Below are 13941 nucleotides of genomic sequence, written 5' to 3'. Positions count from 1 at the left end.
GTAGCGGCACAGGATTTTTTATCCATCCGCCCCTCCCCTGCGCCGGCGAACAGTGTTTCATCTGCGTTTCTGAGGGAACTAAACTCGGCAGAGAAAGAGGGAGGAAGAAAGGCAAGGGGAAGGGCGAGAAAGTTAGCTGACTTACAGAGAGGTGAAGCTTTCTAGTGTCTCCTACTGCACTTTTTTACTGGAGACCTCCAGTCTTCCCGAAGGTGGCAGATGGAGACAGAACTGCCTCCCGAGTTCACAGCAATGCCCCTCGGGGGAAACAGGAGCGTCCAGTTGGTGCCAGACTCAGCCCTGCTGCCCCCGGAGCAAGGCATGGCCATGTTCATCGTCCGCTGTGTAATCCCTTCACTTTACCTGCTCATCATCACTGTGGGCTTGCTGGGCAACATCACTCTCATGAAGATCTTCATCTCCAACAGCGCCATGAGGAGTGTGCCCAACATCTTCATCTCCAGCCTTGCTGCCGGTGACCTACTGCTGTTAGTGACCTGTGTGCCTGTGGATGCCTCCCGGTATTTCTCTGAGGAGTGGCTCTTTGGGGAGGTGGGCTGCAAGCTCATCCCTGCCATCCAGCTCACCTCAGTTGGTGTGTCTGTCTTTACCCTCACTGCCCTCAGTGCTGACAGGTAGGAAAGCTGGGCTACCCTTTCTCAGCTCTCTGCAGCTTGAGCTAACACTAGCCAGAACTGTCATGGAAGGCAAAGCACCCCTCTGACAAGGTATCACTGGTTTTCAATCCCCTCATTCCAACTTGTGAGGTGCTTGTGCTTCTCTTTCCCTCACTGACTGATGGCAAAGCTGGTACTAACAAATTAAAACAATTCTGTAAATGGGTGCACCTGGGCCTCCAGTTTCCAGGGTGTCAGGTACAAGAACTGGGTATAGTCATGTCTTCTGCACCTCTGGGCAGCCCGTGTATTGGAATCTAATTCATTAGGAAAGCTTTTAGGTGCTAAATATCACACATGCCAAGCCACAGTGGTATGTCAACAGGCAGTGAGCAGCTTAAACCAAGTCAAGCACAGAGATATTGTTAATCAATATGTTTCTTTCTGCAGGGAAAATGTGTGTGTGTATGTGTGTAACACAGCAGAAGAGCAGGTTACCAGAGGCAGCTGCCAGAACTAGTACTGCCTCTCAGAGTTCAAAGGAACCAAACTGTTCTGTTGCAGTTGCCAGTGTTAAACTTTTATTCAGTCTTAAACTTTTGTTCAAACTATTAATTCTGGCTTCTTCTGAACTTAGAAAAACTTGTCAGATTAGGAAGAGAAAAAAGAGCTGGTCTCCAAGTTTTTCCTCCCAATTACTATAAATGACTACTGAAGGATTTATAGCAACAACTGGGTGGATGTTGGACTTTGCTTCAGGCTCTAAAGGACAAAATATTGCAGTGTAATTTTCAACCTAATATTAAATGAAAATATTTTTCCTCCCTTATCTAAGCAATTTTTAAATGTTATTTATTTATTTATTTTTATTGAGAAATGATAATGCTTAGTTCCTTCTCTATAGAAATTACTCTTTTTCTTTATGCTGGATTTTAAACTGAACTAATGCATTACATTGGTATATGATGTGAAGGCTTTAGTGTAGTAATATATCTTCACACTTACAGTAACATTTCTTTAAATTTTTAATCTTTTTTTTTTTTTGTAGAGTATAACTGTAATTTTAAATTTTATTTTTAGTCAATTCATTAAATTGGTTGATTCTACCTGAGGGTAGTCTTCAGTGGTCAGCAATTTCAGTGATGTTTGAATCAGGACCTAAAATACTTGCATATACAGACTGTGTAATTTAAATGGAAAATGGATTATATTTTTGAAGAAGAGCTTGCAAAACATACTTCAAAGTGAACACCTGTAATCCCCTGGTTACCTCATTTAAGGATTATGACAGAAACTGTCCTTAGAGAGCCAAGAAAACCTTGTGGGTTTATTTCTGCTCTGTTTCCACTGTTTAAAAGTATGATTGTGGTATCTTATTTGAAAAGGGAAGAAGCTATTTTCAGAGGAGATCATCTTTCTAATGGAATATAATGTGAGGCAATGCTGGTTATTTAATATTTAAGGATTCATTTATTTATTTTTAATATAGTTTTGGAGCATTCATTGGTTGCTTTTCCTGTATTTTATATCCTTCTTTTATTAACATTGAAGATTCAAGAAATAACAATGCTGAATCTGTTTACACTGAATGCATTTAGAATTACACATCATAGAAAACAGCTACAGATTGTGTGCTGTGACTATATAAGCTTGTTATAAATATGCTCCTTCAGCATTTTGGGGTTTGCAGTATATACAAATATCAGACGTAGTTATACTAAGAATTTAACAACTCTGTGTCTTTAACAACTCTGTGTTTTTAAACTGTGCAGTTACATTTTCAGTTGCTGAGAAGGAAACCCATTTACTTTTCAGTCAGAAGAACAGCTACCGACTTCAGAGGCCAATGTCTTGTCTCCTAGGATATTGAGATACTTGAACGTGTCCAGACATGGGCAGCCAGGCTGGTGAGAGGCCTTGAGCACAAGCCCTACGAGGAGAGGTTGGGGGATCTGGGATTGTTTAGCCTGGAGAAGAGAAGGCTCAGGGGTGACCTCATTGCTGTCTACAACTACCTGAAGGGAGGTTGTAGCCAGGAGGGGGTTGGTCTCTTCTCCCAGACAACCAGCACCAGAACAAGAGGACACAGTCTCAAGCTGCACCAGAGGAAGTTTAGGCTGGAGGTGAGGAGAAAGTTCTTCACGGAGATAGCTGTTAGCCGTTGGAATGTTCCGCCCAGGGAGGTGGTGGAGTCACCATCCCTGGAGGTGTTCAAGCAGGGATTGGACGTGGCACTTGGTGACATGGTTTAGTAGTTATGAGGTCTTGGGTGACAGTTTGGACTTGATGATCCTTGAGGTCTTTTCCAACCTTATTGATTCTGTGATTCTGTGATTCTGTGAGTCATATGTGAGTCAAGTTTACTGGACACAGGTCTACTTTTTTTTTGTTTGACACTTGTGTTGAGCTAAAGGGAGGCACTAGTGTGGGGGTGTTTTTGTCACACTAATTTGTAGCCAGCTCCTAGTGTGTGTCATCTTGACTCTATCACTTATGGGTAGTTATGTCAGCAGATCAGGAGTGATGGCAGCATGCTGCATCTGGGGCTGAGGAGGCAAGGCCTTGCTAGGGGCAGTATTTTCTCCATATAAGTGGATCTAGCATAGGATGTTAGCAGTTTGAAAGCAGTGATACCACTAAAAAGGCTCCATTATAATCCAGTGTATATCTGGTATACAATATCTGCTCAATGACACCTTATTTGACATATAATGCTTTGGACTGGATGATCTTTGATCTCTCACAACCAGATGTATTCTGTGATTACTATATGATCATTAAAGCCTTTCCTGCTCTTAACTCCCTGTTGCCACAGGACTGTATAGAACTCCAGACACCGATTACACTAAGGAACAGATTTAGAAATATTTAGAGTTCTTTACACTGTGCTTGCATTAATTAGGGTAAGGGAGGTTGTCTTGGTTCCCACAGTGTAATTAGCACTTATTGTTTATGTGGAAATTCTGCATGGTGAATTACATGTGTGTGATACATTTAACAATAGCAGATACAGAGGCAATAAACTCTGAACTGAAGCTACAAGGAAGCAAAAGTAGTATTCATTGTATATATATATATCTTTTCTGAAGTTGCCTTTTTTTTTTTTTTGTCACAGAATTCCCTCTCAGCATCACTAGTACTTTCAGTGTGACATGTGCACCTTCTATCTGGAAGCTTCATTATCTAGTACTGAGGATATTTGGGATTTGGTTTTGTGTGGTTTTGGGGGTTTTGGTTTGGTTGTTTTTTTGCGAGTGTGTGTGTACAAATGTGATATGTAATTTTGTAACAGTGCTTCCCAGACTTCCCTAGAGCACATTTGCAGATTGAATTCTTGGTATGCAGCAGATCCACCCGAGGGTGCCCATCTCAGGAGTAGCAGATGGTCCCATCAAACAGTTCTTCTCATGCTTGAGCTCTTGTGAGTCTGGCATCCAGGTGTGGGCAGTGGTTCCCTGATGCAAATCCACACACTTTGGGGCAGAGGACGGGGGAGAGGTCATCAACAGTGGCAGGAATGATGGCAGAGAAAATGTTGCACTAGTGGTGTAGTGTGTTGGCATCAGAGGAGGGAGCTATTTCCCTCTCCTCTAAGGTGACAAAGGCAGTACAGGACCACTGCTGCTGAGACAGCTGTCTCCTACAACTGCCAAGCAGGAGATGTGCAGGGACAACATACATGCCCCTCCTGGCCACTGCTCCTATTGGTTTTACTCTATCGTGAAGAAACCAGACCACTCTTAAAAATCTTAATCTTTCTCAGGTTTAAAAAAATAAGAAAAAAAACATAAGGGGGAGTTACAGAAAGAGAAAATCTAATATTTATAGTGGATAATTAATGGGAGAGAAGGGAAGGAGATTGAGAGACAAAATTGTACAAAACTAAAAAAGGAGTAAAATAGGGAATTGGAGGGGCCATAAGGAAGATGACCTCAAATACCAATCAGGACACCCTGAAAGTGCCCACAGAACTAGTGCAGGATGGCCAGGGATGCACTTCCTATGTGTGGGTGCACACAGAAGTAAAAATGGATCTCCTGTCTAGCTTGCTTCTCCAAGAGCCATGGACTATAGTTTTGGTCAGGGCTATTGGATGTTAATGAGAAAGTCTCAGTTCTTGGTGTGGTCTTGAATAAGCAGGATAAACATAAAGAGGTGAGAGGAGTGTAGCTAGAGTGACTGCAGCATGGCACACACAAGGAAAAGTTGTGGCAGCATCTCCTCACTGCAAAACGGATAGAAACTTGGGATGAACCCAGCTTGAACTATGCCTGATTGAACCAAAATTATATGGACCCAATCGAATTATGACATCTATGAGTATATCTCTTAGAAACCATAACTCTTGAGGTAAATGTATTGAATTAATAACTTACTGAAGTATGTTAAAAGACATGATGGTCCAGATGTGTCACTGTATGCTGTAACAGTATGGTTACAATTGTGCAACAACAGGTAAAGCAAAAAAAAATTTGGGAGGTGCTGGGCAAACTTTGTCTCTCACATTATTTTTTTTTCCCCAGCTCACCCTTTAGTTTACATGTACAAACCTGACTCACAAAATAAAGTTTGCCAGAACACCTTTGATGAAACTCTTGACAGATTTTTCAAGCCTGTTCTCACCTGTGTCCACCCTCCCTGCCCAAATGTTTTAATTTATTTCTACCATTCTATGCACCCAAAAGGAATCATATGCAAAATATTCCAGAAGGAAAATGTATGGTGGTTCTCCTCCCCTGCTCCTCCCTTTCACCCCCCCTGACTTCCACATAACACTGGAGAAGGAATTTTACAACTGGAGTAGATTAGGGAGTTACCTGTTGTAGCATGAGTTTGTCCAAGACAGGGAATTCAAATCACTTGCTGGAGAAGTTCTCTTTCTTCAAACTCCTTTGAAACTTCAAGATTCAGAATTTAAACTCAGAAAGCATAAGAGCAGGTTAGATGTGGTTTTCTAAGATTTTTTTTTCTTACAATAGGATTATAGTGAGGAAGAAGTAGTATGACTAAATGGAGAGCAGGGTGCTAGGGGACAAAGCCAAACAGGTTGTCCAAGCTACACATTGCAATGCCTAATCTCCAGCCTGGGTGCTGACTTTCCTCCTCCACCCCTTGCAGAATGGGCAAGTTTGTGCTTGTGTCTGTTGGCAGAAGCCACAGCTCCAAAGAAACAAAACTCAAAAAAAGTATTTCCTGAGTTTGGTTGCCTTTGTCATCAGTGATAATGATAGAGGATGTAGGAAGACAGAATTTACCTGAAAACTTTTAATTAAAATCAAATGCATCTTGGTAATTATTTCCTGATCTTCATGGCAACCTGTAATTTTCTTTTTTCATCAGTGAAGTAAAGGAATAGATGGATTTTGCTTATTAATGTGACTAAATAATTAGCACCCTTACTCTGATTTATCAGTGTAGTCTTATTGATAGGAAATACAAGTTTGTGATTTGAACGGTTGGTGGTATGTTTTAGCCTTACACTCATTTTACACAAAGGAAGACACTTGGTGTTCATTTTGGGAACATTTTTAATTTCACTTAGTTTAAATTTCATTTGTAACCTGTCTCTTTCTAGTCCTTATAATTTCAGAGCTGTAAATAAGATGACAGATTTTTTTTTTTTTTTTAAAGCACTTGGGGCCTTTTTGTTCCCATTGGCACCAAGTACTGTGCAGGGCTGAGTCCTAGGAAGAAGAGTGCCATCTTCTAGTCAGCTGAAGTAGCAAGCAGAATTTGATAGAATTAAAGATTTTTTGTGTGTGTGTGTGCTGAACACAGCTGTTTTTGAGAAAAAAGGCCTTCTGCTCCAGTGCCATCCAGCCTGGAGTCAGTTGCAGCTCAAGGGAAAACCTGCTATATGTTGAAGCAGCAGTATATGCCAAGGCATAAATATGTGCCATGTCTTCTGCTAATGTAAAGGCTTCTGAAAAAGTCTGCCTTCTAGATATCAAGAGACCAAATTCTGCTAAAAGAATTAATTCTGACATGATCATTGCCTTGGGTCATAGGACTGTGGTCAAAACAGTTTGAAGCACTGCAGTGGGAAAAGAGAGAAAAAACACCCATCTACAGTAAACCCCATAATTTTTATCCAATGTCATCTGCATACCCACCCCTCTGAAGCCCCCAAACCAGATTGTCCCCATCAATGTGAGGTCTTAAAGAAATAAGCAGTCGTAAGGATTTGATGTCATCTCATCTGAATGAAATGAAATAGGTCTGTCTTTATATAATGAAATCAAGGCAGACAGCAATAGGAAGGAAATTATTGAATAATAAGGTCACAATTTGTACTGGGGAGCATTCATTATTTGTGCAGAAGCTTGCAACCTTCATATCCTATAAAGGATTTCTTTACACCTAGGTGTCCAGGGAGTTTCTCATTGTGTGTTAAAAGAAATGGTAAACATAAATTAACAGAGGCAATTTACTGAATTTTAGTTTTTACTCCACTGTGTGGGTTAAGACACAGTAAAAATCTTCTCTCTCAAGTCAGAGAGGGTATGAACATAAATAGCCATTATTTTAAATTATTTAGTGATAAGACAATTTATTCCAGTCCTGAGAAAGAGGTCTTTGAGGCATGTTTTGACTCAAATAGTCTCTGAAGAAAGATTGCTAGGGTACCAAGACAGTGCTCTGTTCCACATTTTCATGGCATGGCCAGTTGCAGTGTTTGTTACCAGTCAACTCAAAGCTGCTGCATGAAGGTATAGCTTTTATCTTCAGGTCCTCAAATATCTGCTCAAGGTGTTGAGAGTCTGTGCAGTACCTGCCAGGACCTGCAAATCAGCCATAAAAAGCGTGTGTGATCACAGTTCAATTTCTCAGCATTTCCTTCAGCAACTATGTCATATTTAGCCATAACCTAACCCTTGGTGTGTATGTAGAAACCTGCTGATACCAATACATATTTGTATTTGTATATGCATGTACATGTATCTACATGCATAGATAAAGAGCTTTATCATCAAGTAGAGACGCCTAAATTACAGTTCTTCTCACTCTAAGCTCATTGTACAGCTAACAGAGAAAAATAAGCATCTCAGAAGGTGAGTTAATACATTTATAACCCAAATCACCCTTTGAAAGTACATCTCCACTGACTAGCAAAAACCTTAAGATAAATACAGTTATGTACCTGAAGCATGGATATCCCCTGACTCCCTTCTTGCTGTTAAACATTGCTTTAAATATTAAAGAAAACAATCTTTCTGTTTCTCAAAACCTCCGCAATTTCAGATCCCCCCTGAATCCTAAATCAAATCAAAAGTAGAAAGAAAAAACTGAAGAAGCAAAAAAAAACCATCAGATAATGTAAACTTCCAAATTACTACTATTTAGACAGACTGAAATATTTAATGTTCAGCTTTTAATAAAAACATTCAAAACATGATTTACTTACATTTTGAGAAAAAAAAAGTCCAAATAAATTATAAGTCAAAGCAAAACATTAAGGTATCCTTGAAATATTTTTCTCAAAGTATATTTGATGATTTAAAACTGAGCTTTTCTTGTGGAAAGTTTACTTTCTACTACCTTTTGTAATATTTTTAGTTTTAATGAAAGAATTCCTAACCAGAGGCTACATCTATTCATCTATTTTGCTTTGCTGCAGTGTGTTATTTCCATTCTCTGCGATTCTTCCTGTTGTCATTACAAAGTTTATGAAATCATCAGTTGTGCAAAGGTTTCTATATAATCACATATTATGAGAAAGTTTCCTAAAATGTGGTATAAAGCAGCATCTTCCAACTCTTGATGTGGCAATGTTTACTTTATTTAAGAGCTTAATACTTCTACACAGGCCATTGGGAGCCATTCCTGCCTGACTTTATGAAGATGTGGATGTTCCAGGCACAGCAGCCAGGACAGTATATCTGTGCATAGAAAGGTGCTGAGGTGGAAAGGCAAGAGCTGACACAGCCACAGGCTTTTAGTGATCTGGCAATAAGTGGTTAATGATGATTATTACCCCATGGTCCCGGAGGGGTTGGTGGAGTTTGAGAGTTGGAAAGCTCTGGTGGCAGGCAGGAGGAAATCCTGGGCTGTGGGAGCTGAGAAAGGATACAAACTCTATGTGGTGGTACAAGAATGAGGAGGAAGTAAGGAGGTAAAATGTCCATTCAGTGGTTTGCTGTGGGGATTTGGAGAAAGAAAGAGTGAAGCTATGGTTGGTTCTGTGCTTTCACCAGGCTGGCACAAATTGGGCACCAGAGCCGCAGGTGGTATCCAGGGCTCCTTTTGCCAACTCTGATGGATATATACAGATGAAGGTAGAGATTTAGAGAATGCAAATTTAGGAGATTACAAATCACTTGGCATTTCAAATAAGAACAAAATATAACATGATTTTAATCAAAGGTATGAAGTGGCCTTGTGCATCACATGTTGAATTTGAAAAGTTACTTTTTAATTTGTATCTCTGTTTTGATCAATTTCAGGTATAAAGCAATTGTAAATCCCATGGACATCCAGACGTCCAGTGCAGTGCAATGGACCTGTCTTAAAGCCATGGCCATCTGGGTAGTCTCCATGCTCCTAGCAGTTCCTGAAGCAGTGTTCTCCGAGCTGGCCTACATCAGTGATGCAGATAATTCCACTTTCACAGCGTGCATACCATACCCCATGACAGACGATGTGCACCCGAAGATCCATTCTGTGCTGATTTTCCTTGTGTATTTCCTTATCCCTCTTGTCATCATTAGTATCTATTACTATCATATTGCAAAGAGTTTAATAAAAAGTGCTCACAACATCCCTGGAGAGTACAGTGAGCATTGCAAAAGGCAGGTAAGCAATTTGGTTTTTACACCTGATGAAAGATCTGTGTTCTCTATACACCTGTAAGTGAAAGCACAGGAACTTTAACATCTGAATTATTTGATTTCACAAAGGATTAGTACAATTTCTCTTGTTTTCACAATTATTTGGTATTAAGCTCAGTATGTAAATAAATATGAGCAAGGAAAAACACTAATTCAGTGCTGCCAATGCGTATTCCTAACATGAAAAGGGATTGGTGTGTGTGTTTGTATGTGTTGTTACTGTAACTGTTCCTTGTGTTCTTACTGAGGAACAATATTTTTGCAGTTAGTGATAGTGGCTTCAGCTGTTTCTGTAGACAGCCATTTGGAGAAGAAATCTGAAAAAAAACTTTTTGAGCATTGTCTCTATTTTCTTGGTGCTTAGAAATGAAAAAAAACCTGGCATACACAAGGAAAAAAAAACATCTCAGGGGATCTAAGCTTCTCAGACTAAGGAGTGCTGAAGACAATGAACACAGAGCAGGAACTGATTGTTATTTGGCTTTCTCAGATACCATCCTGATCTTGCATTTTTCTAATACTTTTTCTGTTATAAATGCTATAAAACTTTTGGTGTAGGTTCTGTATTCTTTTGAGAGAAAGCACTTACAATGCTGGACAAAGCCAGCTTCCCTGTGAGGCAAAGGAAGCAGTAAAGATAGCAACAAGCTGTTCTTGAGCAGGGACACATAATACACGAATGACAGCTTTTGCAGTGCAAGTGCCTCAGATGCTTTACACAAGCGTTAGTATTGATAGAGAAGGAGATGTATGCTCCTTAAAACTATTTGGAAGAGTTTTGTCTGCCAGTATTGTAGAAAATGATTTTAAACCCTCCTTGGATATATGGGATGTATATTCTTTCAAAAAGAAAGACACATTCCCTCATGTCCTTTTTGCTCAGCATTTCATTTCTACTGTAGCCTGTTTCTTGTAAAAAATGCATAAATATTAGCACTTCATGTATTATTTTATTTTTCCTGTGAAATATAGAGAGCCTTTTGGCTGAACCCTCAGGATGGAAACAATATTTAATTTATATTGCATTTCTGAACCCACACATATGTTCAAAGTAAGAACATATTTTTTCATTCTACTTAGTGGTTTTTTTTTCTTTGTGTGTGGTTTTTTTGGGTTTTTTTGCCTTTTTTTTTTTTTTAATCTATGAGGTTCAGAAGAATGGAAAATTCCAATGTGCTTACATATCTCACAGCAAGGGGAAGTAAATTCAGGCTATTGCCATCAACTGATGTTTCTTTAGGCAATAGCACAAAAGCCTAATATTCACACTATACCTTTGCATCCTTTAGTCTGCCTTTGCAATCTGAATACAAATTCTACCGAACTGGAATGTTAGAGTTTTCCTATATATTGTGAATTTCCCACTGTATCTTGTCTAGATAGAGTCAAATAAACTACTTAGAGATTGATTTCACAGATTTTGAAACCCTGTTACAATAAACCAACTTGATACATTTCTCAGAAAACTGAGCGGAGTCAGAAAATTTTCCTGCCTTTGCAAAACTTTGATACCTAATGTACATGATAAACCTTTTGAAAGGAGTATACAGAAAGTTTCTGCTTCCCTTTTGTGCCTTCTCCATGGCTAGCTTCTCTTCCTGTCTCAGTTTAGGACCACTCATGTAGGCTCCTGTCAATTTATCAGCCACTCTCTGCATTGTAATCCATTATATTTTAGTACTGGAGTTAAAGTTATTTCTTTCATGTCATTATTGAAGACTAACTTAACTTTTCACCTTGTGGAATTAAGATGCTTCATACTGTGCAATGCAATTTTAGTGGTTTCTCTAGGAGAGATGTGCAAGCTGAGGCATTTTGGGCAAAATGATGGGATGTTAGCTACAGCCAATGCCCTAGCAGTGTCTTTACATTTCACTCACAATGACTCTAGATTTCAGTCATCTGTTTCTGAATATCTTTCTAACTGAAGCTAAGCTTCAAGCCAAGCACTGAGATCTCATCAGAAAAGGTTGTTTAATGACATCCTTCGATGTGTGCTTTCAGGCTAAAAGCCAACATTCACTTGGGCCATGAACCACTCTTGCTGTATATATCATAAAAGCAAACTTCTGTAACTGCAAACAGCTAGGATCTTTCACTGGAAGTAAACTGAAAGTGGGAAAAGAAACTAAATGAGAGAGAAAAAGTAATTCAGCTCCTGAAGGAAGCATTTTTACTGGCCTTACTTACGGCAACTGCCCAAGCTAATACAAAGTAAAGTGCTACATATATTAATTAAATCTATTTTGTGGAGTAATTCTGTTCATGGTTGTTCATTTGGGTTTTCTTCATTTTTTAGATGGAAACTCGGAAACGCCTGGCAAAAATTGTCCTAGTTTTTGTTGGCTTCTTTGCTATCTGCTGGTTTCCTAACCACGTGCTATACATGTACCGATCTTTTAATTACAGTAAGATTGATCCCTCGATGGGACATATGATTGTTACTTTAGTAGCCCGAGTGCTAAGCTTCTGCAACTCCTGTGTCAACCCATTTGCACTGTACTTTCTTAGTGAGAGTTTTAGAAGACATTTCAACAACCAGCTTCACTGCAGGAGGAAAGTTCAGCGAGCGAGATCTGCCAGCTACTTGCACAACTCTTCTGCCATTCAAATGGCTTCCCTGAAAAGTAATACCAGGAACACGATGACTAGCATGACACAACTGAATGGGCACAGCTTGAAACAAGAAGTGTCATTATGATTTAAGAGGTGTGATTTTTGACTGCAGAACAAATTTGAACTTTTTCTTTGCAGTTTGTAACTCACTTTTGGCTCTCATATGCTTAGACCATCCAAGTCCTCAGAAGAGAGAATCTGTTAAAGTCTGGCCAATCTGTTCGCCTATTATTAATTTTAGATAGAAGTGGGGAGAACATTTTATTGATAAAACAAAACTTACTGTTTTCACATTGTATTAATGTTTAACATATAAGAAAGCAAAATAATGATGTCAATGTTAGTGTAACTGATCTAATATGGTTTTAAAAAATACAGATTTTCATATCTGAAAAATATGTATTTTTAGCTGAATATTGACCTAGGCATATGTCTTACTCTAAAAGTTTTTGCATGATTTTATCTATGCTGTTCATTAATACTGGTAGGCATTTTTTTTACCCAGTTAAGGAGCCATTACAATGCACAGATTCTAGTTTCAGATAAAAAAGAGATGTAAATATCGAGTGCCAGACCTTTACCTCATTTAAATCTGCCTTGTGTTTTCAATTTGGCAGACATGAATGATGAAAATTTACTTTTTGGAGGGTTGTCTTTGCTTTTTGAAACTGTCTGAAAGCTTATTTCTCTGATTTATTGTCTGTGACAGCATTGGCTCAGAGTGTTTACATGTTTTGTATTTGCTAATACTAACTGATCTTGTTGACAAGAGTATACAGCTAAGAAAAGCACTGAGCGTAACGAGAAGGCTGAACGATCAAAGACGTAAATTTCTGAATGGCTTTTTCAGAAAGGGTCTGTGGCAAGACAGCTCAGAGCAGTCTTTGAGTGCAGAACCAGGACTGATACCAGACAAAACCAAACTGAAGGATGTCCTGCAGGAATACGCCTACCATACTCTGATCACTAGTGATCATCCAGCCCATGGAATCAGACAAGTTCTTTCCTGAAATAAACCCCAAATGGTGAAACATGGAGAGTTGGCATTGGTTGCTCAGCACCAGCTGCAAACTGTCTAGATCTACTCCCCCTCCAAGAACTGTTTACTAGTCTATGCTTAGCTACTGTTGAAAATCTCAGCTTTAGAAGACACTTTTTTATTTTCCTGAAGGCCCTCATGCATAAACAGTCAATGCACTCTGCAAATCCTAGCTTGGCTGTCTAAAAGAAAGAATTTCAAGCGTTTTTTGTGAGTCATTCCAGTACTATGGACACACATCTTTGTCAGTATTCCCAAAAGGACATTTTCAAGATACATGGTCAGTGCAGAGGTGGGATTAAAGCATCAGGGAATAGTGGGTGAGGTTGTAGTTATCATATCCATCCTATCCAGAATAAATTTTCTAGGAGGGCTTACTGCCTTCTCTTTTCATTCACACTCCTCTGCTGGGGATAACTTACGCAAGGTTTGAAAAGCTGCCCTGCAGATCACAAGAAAACAAACAATTTAACTTTAAACCCCCTAATTTTAATTTTTAAAAATTATTTTCTTTTTTCCTCTCCCCACCCCCTTTTTAAAATATCAGTTCACATGTCAACACAAATAGTCAAACAGACAAAATGACTGAATCTTGTTGCTGCAAAACTTCAAGACTTCAAGTAAGGCTATCCATAAAAGGTCTCAGGTTTGCACCAGCTCTTCTTGAAAGAGCTGATGGGGTTGGAGCTGATCTCCCCCTTATACAGCTATATGCTGTCAGAGTAATAACCATTCCATAAACCAGGTGAGAGTTTAACTGGGGCATTGTCTGTTTCCCTGAGCTCTAGAGAGGAGGTGCTCAGTGTCCTTTTTAGGGCAATGGACAATAATGGCAGACAAT

The 13941-nt window shown here is 39.3% G+C and overlaps 1 protein-coding gene across 1 annotated transcript; it reads left to right on the top strand.

Moving 5' to 3' along the window:
• Positions 1-219: 219 nt before the first annotated feature.
• NMBR (neuromedin B receptor) lies at positions 220-12146 on the top strand. The gene is made up of 3 exons (XM_054398631.1): positions 220-635; positions 9062-9410; positions 11745-12146. The coding sequence occupies exons 1-3, from the start codon at positions 220-222 to the stop codon at positions 12144-12146; spliced, it is 1167 nt and encodes a 388-aa protein (XP_054254606.1).
• Positions 12147-13941: the final 1795 nt, after the last annotated feature.

Source organism: Indicator indicator, chromosome 2 (genome assembly GCF_027791375.1).
Source record: "Indicator indicator isolate 239-I01 chromosome 2, UM_Iind_1.1, whole genome shotgun sequence".
Taxonomy (NCBI): Eukaryota; Metazoa; Chordata; class Aves; order Piciformes; family Indicatoridae; genus Indicator; species Indicator indicator.
The sequence above is the reverse complement of the archived record's forward strand: the minus strand, read 5'-3'. Positions and strand labels throughout refer to the sequence as shown.